This window comes from Raphanus sativus, chromosome 5 (assembly GCF_000801105.2).
Source record: "Raphanus sativus cultivar WK10039 chromosome 5, ASM80110v3, whole genome shotgun sequence".
Taxonomy (NCBI): domain Eukaryota; kingdom Viridiplantae; phylum Streptophyta; class Magnoliopsida; order Brassicales; family Brassicaceae; genus Raphanus; species Raphanus sativus.
Genome location: NC_079515.1, coordinates 27709516 through 27729781, shown reverse-complemented (window position 1 = coordinate 27729781; position 20266 = coordinate 27709516). Strand labels below are relative to the sequence as shown.

Here is a 20266-nt window from a genome sequence, read left to right as displayed (position 1 = left end):
TGGTTTTGTAGATTTAATCATTTTTTATTTCAACTTGATTTTTGTTTTAATTTATTAAATATTAAACTAATATAAATAATTAATTATTAATAAATAATTTAATGTCCTTGAAATGGTTAAATCTTAAAAGTAATATTTATACCTTCTTATTTTTAGAGGAACTTCTGTTTAACATAAAATTATTAGATAATAATTATTATAAATATTAATTAACTGTAATTATCTACAAAATATTGTGAATTCTAATTAATACTTAAATTTCTAGTCATATATAAATCAAACGCATGAAGTTAGTTATTATTATAAATAAATAAATAATTAGATATAACATATATCAATATTTGGAAGATGATTATGGTTATTTAGATGTGTTTGTAAAATAAATAGTTGGATAAATATTTATCGTATTGATCATGTCCTTAATTTAATAGAATAGATTGAAGATGGTTACGTAAAATATACAAAATTCAAAATTGAAATGAGAATAATATATTTTGTTACTGGGATATTTTTATTTGTTAAAAAATACTGTGATTTGGAATTATATATATAGGCTATTTTATTATTAGGTAACAAAAAAGAGTAAGAAATAGGAAAACAAAAATATATTTTCCAATTTTTGATTGCAATATTCGTAGCCCTTAAAATAGGAATAATAGTTAATAAAGTAACTGTATTTCACACGTTATGCAGTTACATTGTTTTGTTTTTTGGTCGACTTTTTTTTTCTTTTTTACTGTTTTCTTTTTCTTTACGCAGTTACATTATTACTTATTGTTACTTATGCAGTTACAATATATCTTAAGCAGTTACATTTAGATGCTATTTTTTTTAATGGATCTAACAAATATCAATGAGTCATGTTCCAAGATTAATAGTATTGATTCTTTGATAATAGGAAACAGATACATAATCTTTTTTTATTTTGCATTGGAAAATATTTGGTATATTAAAGATAAAGATTGAGATATGGAATTCATAAATGATTCCGATTGGATAAGAGGAATCAAGCTTTTGTAGAAGCTGATTGATATCTTGAGCTTTGGAATCTTGTAACGGCTAAACTAAAACTATATGCTAAAGAAAAAGTGATACTAACGAGAACACAAAGTAGCATTTTGACTCCGTTCAAATCATGTATTATATGGGCCATAATAAACTTGAGCCAATGAGCCCATTTGCGAGTTCCTCAATACATCAGAATAAGAAATACAAGGGGGAGTTACCAAGTTTCCAAGACTAAATCATTGACTAGGTCAATAAATCATGTGTTTGTTAGACTATTGTCAGACAAATCATCAAATATTCTAGAGCCAATATACACATTGCTTCACATGTTTTGTCCTTGTTATTCACTTGTGTTTTCTATCAAGTTCACATTTTCCTTCTGACACTCCCTTTTGGATTCGAGATCTGATTTTTCTTTATTAATACATAGGCTAATAATTCAAATAATTTCCTTTTAGCTAGATTCCAACAATTAATTTCTACAGTTTACTAAAAAAGTCATCATCATCAGGCAAACAATTACATTACCTGAGACTCTGAGAGGAAGGTGATTAATGTATGGTAGCCAGTAGCAGAGAAGGTTGTTTTCTTGTCTCAAACTTGTAATCAACATTAATCAACACTAGTATTATACGATAAACACATCAAATATTAAGATTTTCCCTGTTTTTTTTTACTTCCTGATGTTTTTCTTATATAAAACACAGATTTATGTGCATGCATGTGCTTTTTCGAAAAAGTTGTAATTGTTTTATGATAAACTGTAAACGCAAATGACACTTTTATATACAATATTACAAAAACTTGCATATAATTCTATGAAAATATTTAAATATCTTGATTGTTAGTAACCGCTGTATATTTTTTAACTGCTTCTAAGCGTTACATCTCATAGTTTATGACGTAAACGCGGATTGCATGTTAATCCAAAATTTCACACTTTACATGCGTCTAACGGATGACAGTGTCAGTATTGAAAAAAAAACAACAAATCTGTATTTAACCAATGGAGCAACAAAGTTCAAATCACATTCTCATTACAGTTTATTCGATAAATTTCAAATTATACAAACATTAATTAATCTTTTTTACGTATAGGAGAGTAGAATCACATATTCGTAGAACCAGATCTTGTTGTAGGTATTCTTAACCTAGAGAGAACTCGATGAAATACCTTCTTGTTCTTCTTCTTGGGTTCCTCCTCCATGACATCAGCGTTTTTCTTGTTCTTCCACCACTTCGTCAGAAAAATACCACCAAATAATTTACCCGTCGTTGAATCAGAGGAACAGCATAGATCCACGACGGTGCTGGCTGCGCGATTCGCCTTATCTCCCAAATCTGACGGCGTACGAGAAGAACAAACTTTTCTGGCGCCGGAGAGAGAGGGGAGATACATGAAGTGGCGTTCGATGATGTGCGTGAGAGAGACGAGCTCGTAGGAGTCATAGAGTGGACTTCCACAATCCCATAGTATCCGATCATTATTATGATCATGTTCATGATCATCAACCATCTTCTTACTCTTCTCGATGATGTTCTTCATGAACGTGTCTGTGTGTGTGGAAGTTCTCGATGTAGGTTTCTGACAATGTGAGTGTGTCTTTTATTTAAAGTGTTTTAAGGTTTTTTGTTTTCTTCCTTTAGTTTTTGTATCTGGTCGTATGCGTCTTATTATAACATCCAAGCTGGCGATATTTGTTTCTGTCTTTGACGATTAATTACTTTTATAGTTTATCTTTATATTAGCTAAAAAGGAGAAATAAAAATATATTACACAGAATTAAATTAGTTATAGAAGCTTGATAAATGAAAATATCTGAACCTTTTTAAAAGAGTTAAACAAGGTAATGAGTTTGTTTTGTTTCTAATATTTAATTCGTAAAAAGAATAATAGAATGCCTTTGTTCAAAAAAAACTAGTAAAAAGAAAAACATGTGAAATTGCATTTCATTCTGTTGTGTTACGGATTATCAGCCAAATTATAAACTGGGCCTACAAAAGAGAGCTCCAAGCTTATCGATTTAGCTCGTTATATAAAACACTTTATTTTGTTGGGTTTGTTAACGTTACTCAGTTGAACCAACTTTTACTACTTGAGCATAAAGAAAAAAAGTGTGCATCTATTTTTGCAAGGTCCACTATCAACTTCAAGATCGGACCAGCAGTTTTATTTCAAAACATCAACTAACAATGTAAAGGATGATATAACTATACAAAATAGAAAACAGGATAAGATAAGAACCAAGTAACGGAGTCGCGCCGTTAACTCATACCGACGAGATTCACAACTAAATTTTCGGTTAGATGATGGTCCCTACAACGATTCAATCTAATGACTTTTACTAAATCATTTCGAACCAGTCGATCAACACACAGGATCTAACGGATCACATTAAATTCAACAACAAGGACCCTATCCGGTTTAACCGCTCTGGTGGACGGCTCGCCACGTGTCAGCACCAAAAAGCGTGAGTATAAATACACCTCCACGGCGTTAAAAAGGATCCAATCCGTTTGCAGAGTTGAAACCTCACTTTCAGTTAAGCGCAGAGCCGTCACAGACAGAACAACCTTAAATAAATAAAAAACTCAATCCAAGGAGACATTGAGCGAGGAAGAATCCGGATCTTAGATTTGGTTTCGATTCGAATTAATTTTGAAGCCGGCGTCTTTTAGGGTTTAGGCTTGAGAAGGAGAAGGAGAAGGAGAAGAAGAAGATAACTAGCTTTTGTTACTATTTTTTTTTTATGGCATCGGAGGATGTGAAGAGGAGTGAAGGGGTTAAAGCTCCGAGCAATGCCGTAATCGGGATCTGCAAGTCTTTGATCGCCGGTGGCGTTGCCGGCGGAGTGTGAGTTCCTCTTTCTAAAAATTCTCTTTTTTTTTTCATGTGTGTGATTAATAAACATATCTGGGGTTTGGTCGGATCTCAGGTCGAGGACAGCTGTTGCTCCGTTGGAGAGACTGAAGATTTTACTACAGGTGGTGTTCTTGTTGTTGTACTTGTCTTGTTGTGTATTGAAATTGATGTTCTTTTGGATTGGAATGTTGCTTTAATTGGCTGATGATGCTTTTAATTTCTAAAGGTTCAAAATCCACACAGTATAAAGTACAATGGAACGGTTCAAGGGTTGAAGTATATATGGAGGACTGAAGGTTTCCGTGGATTGTTTAAAGGCAATGGTGCTAACTGTGCTCGTATTGTTCCTAACTCTGCCGTCAAGTTCTTCAGCTACGAGCAAGCTTCCAAGTATGATATCACAAAAAGCTGTTTTGTTATATTGTGTTTCTCTCTTTTTTGGGTTTGATGCTTACTCTTATGACCTTTGTAGGGGGATACTCTACCTCTACCGGCAACAAACAGGGAACGGTAAGTCATATGATTATTAGACCAGACTATTCTAATGTATAACAACAACAACCAATGAGAGGTGTTACTAATGAGCTAGTGATATGCTATAGTTTGCTAAATTCTTATAGAGATCCAATGTTTTATAGGAATCTATCTCTACCTTTGTAATTCTCTCCATGATTTATTATTGTTGGTTTATTTGTTCTGGAGATCCATAACTTGATTGAGAGTGATATGTGTATGCCTGAACTGAATCTATCATTTTAACTCCCCCATGATATATGCTATATAGTTGGTTAACTTATTTGTGGAGATTGTTTTGTTGGGTGGATATATTTGTTAACTGGACAGATGAGGCTCAGCTCACACCTCTTTTGCGGCTTGGAGCTGGAGCTTGTGCCGGAATCATTGCCATGTCAGCCACTTACCCTATGGACATGGTGCGTGGTAGACTCACCGTCCAGGTATAGAGTATGAGGAACACACTACTTGACAGAGATCATTTGTTTGGGTCTGAAACACACATTTAACATTTCTCATCTGTTCAGACAGACAAATCTCCTTATCAATACAGAGGAATGGTCCATGCACTATCCACAGTCCTGCGTCAAGAAGGACCAAGAGCCTTGTACAGAGGATGGCTTCCATCTGTTATCGGAGTTGTAAGTCCCATCCCATGTATCTAAATATATATATTACATGATGATTGATATCTAAAGAGACTGATGCCTTTTCACTCTCAGGTACCCTACGTTGGCCTTAACTTTGCAGTCTACGAGTCTCTAAAAGACTGGCTGGTCAAATCGAAACCTTTTGGGATACTCGACAACAACAACAACAACTCGGAGCTGACGGTGACAACAAGACTCGCATGCGGAGCCGTCGCTGGAACGATGGGCCAGACTGTTGCGTACCCTCTTGACGTAGTTCGTAGAAGAATGCAGATGGTTGGTTGGAAAGACGCTTCATCGGTTATAACAGGTGATAGTAGAGGAGGCAAAGCTCCGATTGAGTATTCTGGAATGGTTGATGCGTTTAGGAAAACGGTTAGACATGAAGGCTTTGGTGCATTGTACAAGGGTTTGGTCCCTAACTCCGTCAAGGTTTTGTCTATAATAATAACAACTTTCATAATCCTCCTCATCTGTTTTTCTTTAATCAGAGGTGAATAAGATATGTTGTTTGCTGTGTATTTGGTTTCAGGTAGTGCCGTCGATAGCGATAGCGTTTGTGACGTACGAGAAGGTTAAGGACATACTAGGAGTTGAGTTCAGGATATCAGATTGAGAAGAAGAAGAAGAGAGTTCTTCACGTGATTGTATTAATCATTAGATTTAAGCTTTTCTGATTTATGTATTGCATTGCACCAACAATTCACTAATAATCAAAAGACACGGGAGCAAGTAGATACTCTCATTTGAAACTTTTGAGTGAGCAAATAACTGTGGTTCAGACTTGAGAGAGACTAATGAGATTAAAAAATGTTTGTAAAGGCATAATGGGCTGAGAAAATTCATAAACGGGCCGATAGTAGGCCCAATGTGAATGGCGAACAAAAGAATCAGCGCAGGTTACCAGCTAAGATTGCATCACTCTCACTCTCACTCTCGACACGAGCCTTCTCACCGAACCACCAGACTCCAGCACAAATTTGGTTTCTTTTTAATTAAATTATCGCTCGGGCTTTTTATTTTTTAGTTTTAAAAAGGTCATCCGCGCCATCATTTCATTTTCTCAATCATCGATCTCTATCGAAAACCCTAATTTTACCCGAAGAGTGAGTGAGAGAGAGGAAGAAGAAGAAGATGCCGAGAGAAATAATAACGCTGCAAGTGGGACAATGCGGGAACCAGATCGGGATGGAGTTCTGGAAACAGCTTTGCCTGGAGCACGGCATCAGTAAAGACGGTATCCTCGAGGACTTCGCTACTCAGGTCCTTCCCTTCCTCCCCTAGCTATTTGTATCAATTGATTCGACGTCGTTTTGGGATTTCTATTTTTCAGATTATCTAATTGAATACCAGTGGCTTTGTGTATTTGTGCGGTTGATTTGTTGTTTTTTTTTTAAAAACTTCTGTAGGGAGGAGATAGAAAAGATGTGTTTTTTTACCAAGCGGATGATCAACACTATATCCCACGAGCTTTACTCATCGATTTGGAGCCTAGAGTTATCAACGGTATTCAGAACGGTGACTACCGGAACCTCTACAACCACGAGAACATCTTCGTTGCTGACCACGGTGGTGGTGCTGGTAACAACTGGGCCAGTGGATATCACCAGGTGTTTGTTAACTTTTTACTTGTTTGATAACAAACCTTGTGAACAAAATAAATCGATAATGGTTACATGACTTGCTAATTTTGGGTTAGGGGAAAGGGGTTGAAGAGGAAATAATGGACATGATTGATCGAGAAGCCGATGGAAGTGACAGCCTTGAGGGCTTTGTTCTTTGCCACTCCATTGCTGGTGGCACTGGCTCAGGTTTTCACCTCTCTCTTCTTTTTTGTTTTTGTTTTTGTTGGCTATCTCCATCTTATTTTTTTTAGATTAAAATGCGAGTTTTTCCTCAGTAAGGTCTAGTTTTGCAATCTTATAAGGTTATAGGACTTGAAGACATGTAGCCATTTTGAGTTAAGGTTCTCAGGTTTTATTTACTGCTTCTTTTACTTTGATTGTGAGTGACTTCTCTTTTTGTTCCCTGAAGCTATGACTTATGAGCATTTGTTCATTATTTTAGCATTAAGGACCTTTCTCCATGGTTTTTAGTCTGTAGTGCATTTGCTTAATGATACGTCTTGTTGTGGGAATTGGCATATAGCCAATTTTTTAGTTAACGTTCTCAAGCTTGACTCAATGCTTCTTGTGATCTAAATAAAGGTATGGGCTCTTATCTCTTGGAGACTTTGAATGATCGCTACAGCAAGAAGTTGGTTCAGACGTACAGTGTCTTCCCCAATCAGATGGAAACAAGTGATGTTGTTGTCCAGCCCTACAACTCCCTCCTGACACTAAAGCGACTTACTTTAAACGCTGATTGTGTTGTTGTCCTTGACAACACTGCGTTGACTAGAATCGCCGTGGAGCGCCTGCATCTCACGAACCCCACCTTTGCTCAGACGAATTCCTTAGTCTCAACTGTGATGTCTGCTAGCACAACAACACTGCGTTATCCTGGATACATGAACAACGACTTGGTTGGCTTGCTTGCATCGTTGATCCCAACGCCAAGGTGTCACTTCCTCATGACAGGATACACTCCGTTGACTGTTGAGCGCCAGGCAAATGTCATTCGTAAGACCACCGTGCTGGATGTTATGAGAAGGCTCCTGCAGCCAAAGAATGTGATGGTGTCGTCTTATGCTAGAAACAAGGAAGCCAGTCAGGCGAAGTACATATCAATCTTGAATATCATTCAAGGAGAAGTCGATCCCACTCAGGTACAACTCTTCTGTGCCCATTCTTGTCTCGACTTATAATCGGTTAATTCTGTCTTGTTGATGATATGATCTGCTGTGTTTGTTTCTGATACTAGGTGCATGAGAGTTTGCAGAGGATAAGAGAAAGGAAGCTTGTTAACTTTATTGAATGGGGACCTGCAAGCATACAGGTTCTTAACCATACTGTGTCTGCAGAGAGTTGTTGCTTATGACTTTGACCATGGACTTTGCATCACATTTTTTTCTTGACAGGTTGCACTTTCCAAGAAGTCTCCATATGTTCAAACTGCACACAGGGTAATCATACGTTGTTTTACATATATATATCTATCTTAGGTTGCCAGTACGAAGATACGACTAAAGACTCTTACTGTGTATCTGTTGATATTTCAGGTCAGTGGTCTTATGCTGGCAAGCCACACAAGTATCAGGCACCTTTTCAGCAAATGTTTGAGCCAATATGATAAATTGAGGAAGAAGCAAGCTTTTCTTGACAATTACCGAAAGTTTCCCATGTTTGTAAGTTGACCCGCTTAGATCTCCTGTCTTTGTTTTGGTTTTGTGTTTAGTGCACCAAAGCTTTGACTATTATTTATGACAATATACATATGTGGTTCTGGACAGGACAATGATCTCTCAGAGTTTGATGAAGCAAGAGACATCATTGAGAGTTTGGTAGATGAGTACAAGGCCTGTGAATCTCCAGATTACATTAAATGGGGAATGGAGGTATGTATATAGTCAGCTTTTAACATCTATAAACACAGTTATGGAGGAACACTAAACGATAATTGTATACTCTCTATCAGGATCCTGAACAGCTTGTAACTGGTGAAGGCAGTGCTTCCGGTGTTGTGGATCCTAGGATGGCGTTCTAAATAAGAATAAATGAGAATTCAGAGTAGAGTCATTATGTTTCAGTTTTTCATTGAGGTTTTTCTGGTCATCACATGTTTTTTTTTTACTTGTGTTTTGGTGAGATAAGTAGTAGCGTTGAAGAGTGTTGGCACCTAAACCTTGAATGGTGGTATGAAACTATTATTGTATTTTTATGTGGATGAAGATCGACCTAGCAACATTGTTATATTTATTTAGTCTTTGATCATTGACCCAATTTCAAACATGAATAGAGGCGACACATATGCTTTATCTCATTTTTTGAGCTTCTTTTTGACGACAAGAGTGAGAGTAAACGGCATCAACTTTGTAAAGGGTTGAACGATCTTATTGGGGCCCGTTGAAGATTAGTTTTGTGGGTGGCCACTTGCCAACTTACTTCACCTCTCAACCTCTTGTGGCCCAAATCTTTGACCAACGTATTGTCTTCCGGATAGTTTACAAAATTTATCTTATTTAGGACTTGTGGAGTGTTTAATTCCGAATCTGACAAACCTAACGATCCGAGTTAAACCTGTTCAAAGATTAAGCTGGTTAAGAAATCGAATTGAGCCATAAATTTAAACTACATAGTGTATACCCAAAAATATTAATTACATTCATTTTTAAATAACCAAATATCTTTAAAATATTTATTTATAAAATAAATTACTTAAAAACCTAAATTATCTAAATATGTCACTATCCAAAATATTTAAAATTATATGATTTTTTCAAAAAAGAATAAGAATAACGTAGTCTATATTTAACATTAAAATCCGAATTATATGATGTTTTGTCTATATTATCTGAAATGATCCAAAAAATAAAATTGAATGAAAATATCCCATAGGTGGATAAAAAACGAAGTGAACCTAACCAAATTCTATAAATAATCCAATGTCTCTTAATTTTGTAAAACAAAAAGCTGAAAAACGAAATATTAAACCGAAATTGAACAAAAACAAAAACAAAAATGCTCATGTATAATAAGAGTAGTCCATTATCAGATCAATTTTCCGGATATTATTTTTATTTTATTTTTGTTCTATATAGAGTATTATTGACTTCAAATTCTAAAGAAAAAGTAGACAGCTAATAAAAAATATTATTAATAATGGACACTATAAACATTTGATACATACTGCTTCCTCAAGTTGGTACACTCTAAAAAAAGGAATAAAATAACTAAATTAGCTAATAAACCTTTATAAACATCGACATTTTTATCTTAACTAATATACTCCTACTACTCATATTTACCCACAAAATCCAGCCGATCAGAACCATCCACGTCATGAATGGCAAAACTCAGCATACGGTCCAGATGCATCCGCGTCATCATCGTTTTTTATATTCAACTCATCATTTTTTCATTTTAACCATTCTCGAAGAAATTGTCTACATCCCACGGAGACGCATCGAAATCTTCACTCAAATCGAACGAGAAATCTTCCGGTTCGTTCTCTTCTTTCGGTATAACCGGGTTCAGCAACGGTTTCTCAATTTCGATTTCATCCAAAAACAAAGGCTCGGGAGGAGTCTCCGAATCCCAGAAGCACTCGCCGGCGAGGCACAGGTCCGGCAACGAATACGGATCCGGGAACAAACTCGCCGGGGAGGATAGCTCGATCGGCTCGATCTCAACCGTTTCCTCGTTGGCGTTGAACCGGAGAACAGACGTCGGAGAACGGAGGCTCTGGCTCGCCGAATCGCATCGGGAGACCGTTTCAAGATCGATAACCGCCGGCGGAGGAGGAGGAGGAGGAGCGAGAATATTCGTCTGTGCGTTATGACCTCTGAAACGAATCGCGGCTCGGTCGTAAACCATAGCAGCTTCCTCCGCCGTGACGAAGGTCCCAAGCCAGACGCGAGATCGAGTCGACGGATCTCTGATCTCCGCCGCGAATTTCCCCCACGGTCTCCGCCTCACGCCTCTGTACTTTACGGCGGGATTCGCTGACACGTCATCATTTCTCCTCTCGCCGCCGCCTTTTTTAGCTTTCCTCGAAGACGAGGACGATTTGGTTTCGCCGAATCGTATCTCCTCCACGTATCGCTTCACCCTCGGAGCAGACGTAACGTCGTCTTCATCGCTAGATGAATCAGTGGCGAAAGGATCAGTATAGGCGATTCGTACAACTCTCGGAGAGTCGTTAGATGGCTTAGCACGAACAGGTGTTACCTTGTGATGCTCTGTGAACTTTACTCTTCTTGTTCGTCTCTCCATGTCTGCTCTGGTTGGAGAGAGAGAGAGAGACAGAAAGAGAAGAGTCAAGGTGTTAAAGAAGAATCTCGCCGTTTCTTAGGAACATCCTCTTCTTTAAATATACTCTCTTTTTTTTAACGTAAATTCACAAAATATTAAATTTCGTCAACAGTAATGAGAAGTTAATGCGCGTTTAAACCGGTTAATAGAGATATTAGCGAGATTAAATACGATGCCAACCAATGGGAATCCTAAAACGGCTTTCCGCATCTTGGATTGAGACGTTAGATCTCTTACACGTGTTTGTTACCGTACCGAAAGTAGAGCCTCTGTCCTATTCTAATAGCTTGGTCTCCAAGCTTTTTATTCCTCCACGCGCACTCTGGTGCAGGAACAACTCACGCGCCTAGAAGTGGGGCCCTTTCATTTGAGATTTAGTCACGAGGATTGTCACTTACCAGAGATTTGTTCGGTAGTGAATCTATTGATGTGTGTTAAAAGAGTAATATAATCTCGTGTTAATTGGAAACGTAATTTGTTTATTTTGGAAATGTGAGATATTTCGCTTGGAGGCCAAGTCACTAGCTCCCTCTGGTCTTATCTTGTCAGAAACATAGATTACATTTCCTTTAGTTTTTTATTGAGCTTTGACTATAACTGGTCAGGAGGAAAAAAAATCATTTTAGAACAAGAAAACCGCATAATTTAGTTTTAAAAATTACAATAACTTATTTCCTGCAACAAAAATGATCATAAAATCCTATGAATATTAATCTTCATTTAATATATATTCATATTTTAATATCATTTAAATTAAATATGCACAAGATAAAAAAATACATAAATATGTTAATTTAAAATTTTGCATTGAAAAATTATTACATAAAAAAATTAGAATTAGTTTTTAAAATTTTTGTTACAGAAAATATATAAATGTTAATAAAATCATATAATAATAAATATTTATATTGAAATATTATATATATATATATATATCTCAATATTATTAAATTAATTATATATCATATAAAATAAATAAAATAATTATTTTAATTTACTTACCATAAAATATTATAAATAAACAATAGGTATTGTTTTGATTTATCTTGTTATTCTAATCACACACACACATATATATATATATTATATATATATATATTATTTAAGAAACAATTGATTATTTTAGCAAGTGTAAGTGTAAGATCTTAGTAATTGATATTCTTCAAAAATCTTACAAGAAGAGATCGATACATCAAAATTTATTTAGAAACTATTGAAATCACCTTGAGAAAACAGGTATTGCATAATAATTTTTTTTCTCCAACCCTAATTATTTTTTCTTCGTCACAACACTAACAAAAAATAATTTTGGAATTTTACAATCTGAAATAGTAACGTTTCATTAGTCCAGTCTATCAGTTTTCTTAAAATTGCATAAAATATTTTTAATGTTTAAATAAAAATCATGTATATAGTAGAATGTGGTTTTGGTTTAAAAATGGTTGCATACCCAAAATAAATATGAACCATCATTTTTATTTATTTTTTTTGTTACAATAAAAAATATAGGGTTAGGCAAAATCTGAATCAAAAAGCCCGAACCAAATCCAATTTGAAAAGTAGTACTGAACTTTAACCAAAATTGGTTAAATATTCAAAAGAATTCAATTTTTTTGGTATTTAGAGAACCGGAACCAAATCCAATAACCGAGATATTTCAAGTGTCCAAGTATATCCAAACCAGACTTGTATATTTAAATATATTAATTATTTTAAAATTTAAAATTTAACAGAATATACAAAATATATAAGATATTTTTAATTTGTCCAAATACTTGAAAATATATAAAAATAAAATACATGTTTAAAATAGCCAAATGACACTCAAAATACCAAAAATACTTAAATTTTTGGGAAATTTGGACCTCTACCAAGGACTTATTCTCTATTTTGCGGAAGACCAAAACCCAACTTTTTCGTCACTGTTAATACTTTCTTTGGACTCTGCTGCCCCTACGTTCGTAATTGGGTTTGCGTAAACAAAATCGAGAATAAAGATATGAAGTACTGATATGTTCAGAATAAGAAGATATAAAGTACTGAGTTTACGATTTTGTCAGAAAGAAAATCTAAAGAAATAATAATAGATTTACTAAATCGACATCGTTAAACCAAAACTCACTTCGGTTTCCGACATAAACTCATTCTCTCTCTCTCCCAATTAATCCCAGAAAAGCATTTCTCCGGTGAAACCTCACAACAAAATGGAAACTGGCGATCAATCAGCTCCCCCTCTTCGCATTCCTGATCGGATTTTCGCTTTAGGGCATGAACCTGTCGGAGTTAGGGTAACGCCGTACCACAAACCAAACGCAATCAAGGAAATACTCAACGCGCTCGATCCTCAAGAAATAGACATCATCAGAGCCTCACCGTTCGGGAAGCTTGTTGAGCTCGCTGAGATGCCCTCCTTCTCCGGCCGCTTTGGTCGATTCATCATCTCCAGACAGCTAAAAGTTGAAAATAAACACGAAGCGTGGTTCATATTTGCCGGGAAACCCGTCAGATTCTCGCTTCGAGAGTTTGCTTATGTTACTGGCCTGAACTGCAGCAAGTTTCCAAAGCACAACAAGAAAAGATCCAAGTTGTTTTTGTCGCAGAAGCCTTATTGGGGTGAACTGTTTGGCTCCATGAAGGAGGTTCCCGTCACCTCCGTAGTTAAAATGCTAAAGAAGAGAACCGTCAAGGAGAGCGGCATACGTGTGAAATACGCTTTATTGGCGCTACTAGCTGCTGTCGTTCTACCAACAACGCACACACCTCGCATCTCACAGGATCATGCAGAGCGAATCAAAAACATTGACGATTTCTTAGCATACCCATGGGGCAGAGTATCCTTCGAAATGCTTATCAGTAGTATAAAAGAGAGAAATGAGGTATCGCTTGCACAAAACACAATTGCTTTGAAAGGTTTTGTGCTATCTCTACAGTTGGTCATGGTTGAAGCCATCCCCGCACTAACAGAGGTGGTCAACGATGGATCCTCATCTGACTCTGAAGTTGAAGGTGGCGATGACTTTGATCAAACAGATGATGACAAAAATTCAAAGAGAGGGATCAGCCCGGGCTATGCTCGCGACACCGACGCTGCAGGGAAGGTATATAGATTACGTCTCCTCATATGATGATATTTAGTCTAATTATCTCTTTGTCGTAAATGTCTCATTATCACAAGTACATCAATTACTGAATCATTTGTTTGTATTTTTGCTTGTTTAATAGGTCGCAGTTCGGTCTGTCATAGTTGATGATGATGAACTCTACAGAGCTTCACCGGAATTTGGCTGGTCAGAAGATGAGGAGGATCCAATCGGTAGAAACTTAATAAGTTTAGTTGAGGAGGGATACCCATTCAAGAACTCAAGCTTCTTAGGCGGTGTTACCATGGCTGAGCTGAACCGGATGCGCGAGGACGCAAAAGCAGAGGCCAATACCCGCAAAACCGTGCGTGTTAAGCAGACGAAGAACACAACGACGACAGAGGTCTTAGACTCTGAATCAGTTGCATTCCTTGTCAGGGAAAAAGTGAAAGAAGATTTATCTCGGATGGAGAACCAAATAAACAAGCTCTCTTCAGATTTCCTAGCGTTCCAGACTGATGCGATGGACAAATTCCAACAACTAATTCGTCTAGTGGATTGCTCTTCCAGCCAAGCACCGAGAGAAAATGCTTCCACTGCTGCTGGCGATACAGAAAGGGCAGAGGTGAGGCGACCGTCATCTCAACATATTGGTATCCAAACAGAAGATGTAAATAAAGATATCATAGCCGGAGCTGTCAGATTCGCAAATCAGGAAACATCTTCTTCGGACGAGGTAAGCTCCTTAATATCCATTCAGTTGTAATACTTAGCCGGATAAATAACTAACTTGGTCACAACCATACATCAATCGTGCAGGGCTTGGACAGAGATCAAGGGATTCAGGATCATGAATCCCATGAAGACCAGCCACGATCCGACATACCTGAGGTGATGGTGAGGAAACATACAATATCTTTCGAACCAAACCCAACAACATCATCCGCAGAAGAGGCAAGTTTTATCCATTTAGAGCTAAGATGTTAATTAGCCGTCTAACTAACTTAACACACCACGCTGCCAGATGCAGGGATTGAACGCAGATGAAATGATTCATCCAGCGGTTCAAACCGAATGTCAGCCTTCTCTTCCCATCGATGAGGATATGCTTACCGAAGCCCCTGCAGACAATATACAATTGGCAGAAGCTAATAAATCTTCTACCGAGGTAAGAATTAATGTATATTGCCACAAATTGTTTTAACCGGCTAACAAACCTTCCACCGAGTTAAGTATTATAATATATAGCAAGAAATTGTTTTAGCCGGCTAGCAATTCTACATATCACTAAAATCGTTTAAGTTTTTATTGACTCTTACATGTAAGATTGTAACCGGTTCAATAAATCTTCCACAGAGTTAAGTATTATAATATGTAGCAACAAATTGTTTTAGCCGGTTAGCAATTCTACATATCACTAAAATTGTTTAAGTTTTGAATGAGTCTTACATGTAAGATGGTGATCCAATACAGGTCCGAAATGGAGATCAGCAGATCATACCACCTTCACAAGTTCACCCTTCGCGCATTGATTCTGAGAGTATTGTTCCCGATGCAAAGGTACTTTACAATCACAAAAGTTAAGAAGTTTTATACGACTTTGACTTATATAACCTATTTATTTCCCGCTTTTAGATTGCAAGCAACCCAACCACATCGCTGGTTGAAGATATAATGGTTGATGAAGAGGCCGAAGCTTCTGAGCAGGACCTGGACCCGGCCTTACTCTTCCCCAAGCCAACCTTCTCCCTTGGGCTAACACAGGAGGAACGTCCACAAGGGGAGGAGCCAGTTGGGGGGGGTATGCCCGGAGATCTTGCCCATAAAGGTAGTTGCGAGGAGGATCAACTCGTCGTCGGCAGAAAAAGCAAGCGACTGAAGGCCGTTCCCAAATCCCTTGTAGGAGAGTATCAATGCGACATGCGTCTGCTAAATCGCGCCCGTGTTGCATTCGTCGATCCCAACAACATAGGTGGGAACATTGATTACTCGGCCAAGTTCTCCTCCTTACTCGATAAACTGAAGTCCCCATTGTAAGTTCTTATTACCTGACCAATGTGTAAATGCTATCAATCTAATATTTGTTAGGTAACCCATATTGTCTCTTCTGTTTGGAGTTGTTAATTGCTAGAAGGGTTATCCAGTTATAACGCCTCTTATCTTTTAAATTATGTTCTAGATTAGATAAAGTGAATGGTTTATTTGGTTAAAAATAAATTCTTCGTGGCAGCTAATTTAGTTACTATAAATACAATACGCAACATAGCCGGTTAACCATATATGATGTCTTTTATGTTAAATGTTATCTGTCTAACCACAGTTCCTTAGTATTTTAACAAATTATCTACTCTGTTCTTTTTTTAGTACGATACGCATCGGTCAAACAACTCTAGACAGCAACGAACTATACGAGCTTGTACACCGATCAAATCACCTGCAACCGAAGGTATGTAGATGAAGTGATGCTAGTAACCATGATGTGAGCATAAAGATGTCTTTAATCATATGTTTTTTTTTATATGAGACAGGTGGTTGACGTTCTCATGGGCCACATTAGGTCACAGTTCACTCTTAACACTCCCGACAATATGGCCAGCCAGCCTGTGTTTTTAGACAATCAGTTTGTATCCCAGCTATCGAAAGTGTTCCCGAAGTTCTCCAAGTCGTCAAAGAAAGATACCTTCCGGTTCCCCAGCAACATTCTTGACAGATTTAAAAGTTTTCCCGAGTCAGGCCGCTTCTATTTCCCTTTCAATCTCGACACCAAACACTGGGTTGGTGTTTGCGTGGACTACTCCACCTGGTCAATTTCTGTCTTTGACTGCAACATATCTCTCAGGACTGACAGTATGATGGTGAAAGAGATCAGCCACATCGCTCAGATGTTCCCCTTCCTTCTGAAACAGGTGGGCAAGCAGGTGGTGCCCAAAGACGGTAAAGCAATGGCCGTAGAGAGACCTCGTAGCATTCCACAGAATACATGCCCGGCTGACTCTGGAGCAGCAGCTGTTCTTCTCATGCAAGCTCACGCCGTCGCAGGTATCGACGTATGCAAATGCATCAACGCAGATGTAATCGGTAGTGAAGTTGAGAGATTGGCGGTTATGTTCTATGAAGCCACTGTCGGAATGCTCTAAGTCATTTGGCTGTTCCTCTACTATCCAATCCACCCTCATTTATATTTTTCAGTATATGTAATCGGACTATTATGCAGCTACTAAACTCTTCTGCCTACTCTTTTTATATTCTGCGTACTCTTTTTCAATCTATGTAATCGGACCATTATGTAATTGGATCATTATGATGTTACTAAATTCTATTTTTGAATCTTTATTTCTTCTTGCTCTCGGATTCCCTTGAAATTATCCCTTAAATTGACTTGAAACTTATCTTGTTCAAAATTATATTGTTTCATGTAGCCAGACATTGTCCAATGTAGATGATAAATTGAAACTTATCATGTGGCAACTAATCATGTTTAAAAATTATCATGTTTAATATACATGTTATTACCTAGCAGAGATTTAATTGTTGTAGCCTCATATGTTATTCATTGCCTGTTATACAAATAGTTAGACATAGCTTAGCCGGTTATGCAATAATGTAACCCGTAGTTATGCCTTATTAAATTGATATTAATTTTATTACACGGACAACCTACCTAAAGTACATGGAAGTATAAAATATCCTTCCAACCCACTTCATAGCATTGTTTAGGAGTAATTGTTTGGGTTAAGGGTAAAGTGTTTATTAAATTTGTGTTTGGGTTGACTGATTCCCCGGTTTTATGGTTTTGATTGTAACCATAGCGTTGCATTGTTTAATCGACCTCTTTCATTGCATTGTTTAATCGACCTCTTTCAATCGACCTCTTTCATTGCATTGTTTAGGACTACGGGTTTGGGTTTACGTGTTATCTTTTATGAAATTTGTGTTTGGGTTGACTGATCCCAACTGTTTAGGGTATAGATTGTCACCTTAGTGTTTAATATTAATGCATTATGGTTTAGTTATATTTAGGCCTTTAATGTATTATCGAGAATTGTTTAGGACTTCTGGTTTGGGTTCATGGTTAATTGTTTATCAAGTTTGGGTTTGGGTTGACTGATCCCTAGTGTTTAGGGTATAGATAGCCACCTTAGGGTTTAGTATAAATGGATTAGGGTTTAGTTATACCCAGTTGTTTGGTATTGACCACATTTTAAAAAATGTACCCTTATACCACAATGTTTATCAGGTTAATAATATTTATATCCTTAAAATGAACCCATATACAACAATGTTGTTTAGGATAATAATATTGATATCCTTAATTGACTAACGTTGTTCGGCTACGGATATTACACTGCATCTAATAGTTTTGTTTCAGAAAATTCTTCCATTTTTATTTGTTTTTTGGGTTTGTGGTTAATTGTTTATGAATTTGGCGTTTGGGTTGAATGGTCCCAAGTCTTTAGGGTATAGATTATCACCTTAGGGTATAGTATTAATTGATTATGGTTTAGTGATGCCTAGAGATTTGGCCTTAGATCGAAAAGTGATTAGCCTTACAAAAATAACCTATTTATTTACAATATACCCATATACAACATTATCTTGCTGGTTAATAATGTTTATATCCGTAATTGTATGACGTTGATCTGCTAGAGCATACATGTTTACTATCAATCTAAAAATTTGTAGTTCAATCGACCTCTTTCACGGAATTGTTTAGTTATACCGGAATGTGGTCTATGGTTAATTGTTTATGAAATTTAGGTTTGGGTTGACTGATCTCAAGTGTTTAGGGTATAGTTAGCCATCTTAGGGTTTAGTATTAATGGATTAGGTTTTAGTGATACCAAGGGGTGTGGTATTGACCAAATTTTTTAAAATGTTGATATCCTTAAAATGTATCCATATACAACAATGTATATCAAAATAATAATATTTATATCCTTTAATGACTGACGTTGATCGGCTAGGGATATTACACCGCCTTTAAAATTTATGTTTGATAAACTTCCTCAATATTTTACTACTATTTCGTGATAATTGTAAGGGTCTCTAAGTTTAAGGAGCCTACCATCGACATAATTATATGGCCTACCATATAATTATATAGCTAAGGAAAAGAATGAATCTAATGAACAATCCTTTGGGTTGGAAAAGAGAACCTTTATTTATCATAACATTTGCGATACAACCACTATCCCAACAATCCTCACAAAACAGAAGCTTCGATATATAATACATAGGAATACTTATGCCCTTCTTTTATTTAAGCCTTGCTGGTGAACCTTCCACTTTCCTTACAACCTCCCACGCAATCAGTTTTCCAATACCTCCTCATGCACATTACCCTTATATTGGACGCTTGCAAGTAGCCTTATTATGATTCAGACCCTTGCACCTGCTGCATACAACCCTTCTACGGACACACTTCATCTATGACATGAAAGAAATGGACAGCTAAATAAGCATATTGTATTCCCATTAATTAATGTAACTGATATGTTTTCGGAGATAGACATTACCAGTTTTTCGCCACGCGAGAAGAACCGATGTTTCTTGGGCCTACCCGGGGGACGTCTCGTTGCTGGTGGACAAAGGCGCTGTCCACCGTTGATAGCATCTGTTTCCGGAAACCCCTTGTAGTCTCCAACAGGTATTATCCTTTCCCGATAGGCACTCCTCAACATAGTCACGTTGAAAGCTTCTAGCACTAAAGTCTCCACCGCCAAACCAGAATTCAAAGCCGCAGCTATAGCGTGAGTACAAGGGATACAGAGCATCTGAAACGCAAAACAACTACAAGTTTTTTCTGCAAGTTTCACATGGTAGCTACCCCCCTTCTTGTCCTGGACCTCGAACTCCCCTTCACCAATTTTCCTTACCCCATAACCCCCTGTCATTTCAAAGTTTCTTGTCACAATGCCAAGAACACGGGGAGACAGAACGTTCGTATTCCTATCTGCGGACGCTCTTCTGCTGGCGAACCACTCAGTCAACTTCTCTCTTATGTAATCAACCAAACGGATTACTGGAAACTCCCTCGCCTCATTTAAGACAGCATTCCACGACTCTGCTAAATTGCTTGTCATTATGTCAAACCTATTCCCACGGAAATGTGACCTTGCCCAATGCTCGACCCCTATATCTGTCAGGTACTTTGCACAGCCCGGATCCATGTCCCTAATTTCATTGAAAGTTTTGGTAAAGTCCTCAAGCCGGTAGGAACGCGCTGCCTTGGCCACTAAA

The 20266-nt window shown here is 37.2% G+C and overlaps 5 protein-coding genes across 5 annotated transcripts; 3 read left to right on the top strand and 2 right to left on the bottom strand.

The window, feature by feature from the left end:
• Window positions 1–2070: 2070 nt before the first annotated feature.
• LOC108861602 (uncharacterized) lies at window positions 2071–2683 on the bottom strand. The gene has a single exon (XM_018635506.2). The coding sequence runs from the start codon at window positions 2552–2554 to the stop codon at window positions 2117–2119; it is 438 nt and encodes a 145-aa protein (XP_018491008.2). The 5' UTR covers window positions 2555–2683; the 3' UTR covers window positions 2071–2116.
• Window positions 2684–3764: 1081 nt separating this feature from the next.
• LOC108861600 (mitochondrial adenine nucleotide transporter ADNT1) lies at window positions 3765–5832 on the top strand (the record flags this gene model as incomplete). Its single annotated transcript, XM_018635504.2, is given in 8 exon segments — window positions 3765–3862; window positions 3945–3993; window positions 4098–4261; window positions 4344–4381; window positions 4715–4827; window positions 4912–5025; window positions 5107–5466; window positions 5567–5832. Coding segments are annotated over 8 exon segments (1020 nt in total), but the record flags the coding sequence as incomplete, so codon positions are not given.
• Window positions 5833–6149: 317 nt separating this feature from the next.
• LOC108861596 (tubulin gamma-1 chain) lies at window positions 6150–8955 on the top strand (the record flags this gene model as incomplete). Its single annotated transcript, XM_018635499.2, is given in 9 exon segments — window positions 6150–6297; window positions 6444–6644; window positions 6734–6845; window positions 7242–7801; window positions 7897–7971; window positions 8054–8098; window positions 8195–8320; window positions 8426–8530; window positions 8611–8955. Coding segments are annotated over 9 exon segments (1422 nt in total). The 3' UTR covers window positions 8680–8955.
• Window positions 8956–9767: 812 nt separating this feature from the next.
• Window positions 9768–10962, bottom strand: LOC108861149 (ethylene-responsive transcription factor CRF6). Its single transcript, XM_018634975.2, has one exon. The coding sequence runs from the start codon at window positions 10905–10907 to the stop codon at window positions 10056–10058; it is 852 nt and encodes a 283-aa protein (XP_018490477.2). The 5' UTR covers window positions 10908–10962; the 3' UTR covers window positions 9768–10055.
• A 2188-nt stretch (window positions 10963–13150) lies between these two features.
• LOC108858680 (uncharacterized) lies at window positions 13151–17163 on the top strand. Its single transcript, XM_018632566.1, has 8 exons — window positions 13151–14044; window positions 14169–14762; window positions 14846–14980; window positions 15057–15194; window positions 15500–15586; window positions 15662–16059; window positions 16391–16472; window positions 16555–17163. Exons 1-8 carry the CDS (start codon window positions 13151–13153, stop codon window positions 17161–17163), a joined length of 2937 nt encoding a protein of 978 aa, XP_018488068.1.
• The last annotated feature ends 3103 nt before the right edge of the window (window positions 17164–20266 follow it).

Excerpts from the sequence above, each read along its gene's own strand:
- LOC108861602 (XM_018635506.2), bottom strand. The coding sequence starts at position 2,554 with ATGAAGAACATCATCGAGAAGAGTAAGAAGATGGTTGATGATCATGAA.
- LOC108861149 (XM_018634975.2), bottom strand. The coding sequence starts at position 10,907 with ATGGAGAGACGAACAAGAAGAGTAAAGTTCACAGAGCATCACAAGGTA.
- LOC108858680 (XM_018632566.1), top strand. The coding sequence starts at position 13,151 with ATGGAAACTGGCGATCAATCAGCTCCCCCTCTTCGCATTCCTGATCGG. Across the intron at positions 16,060-16,390 it reads GATAAACTGAAGTCCCCATT|TACGATACGCATCGGTCAAA; the intron begins GTAAGTTCTTAT and ends TTCTTTTTTTAG. Across the intron at positions 16,473-16,554 it reads CAAATCACCTGCAACCGAAG|GTGGTTGACGTTCTCATGGG; the intron begins GTATGTAGATGA and ends TATATGAGACAG.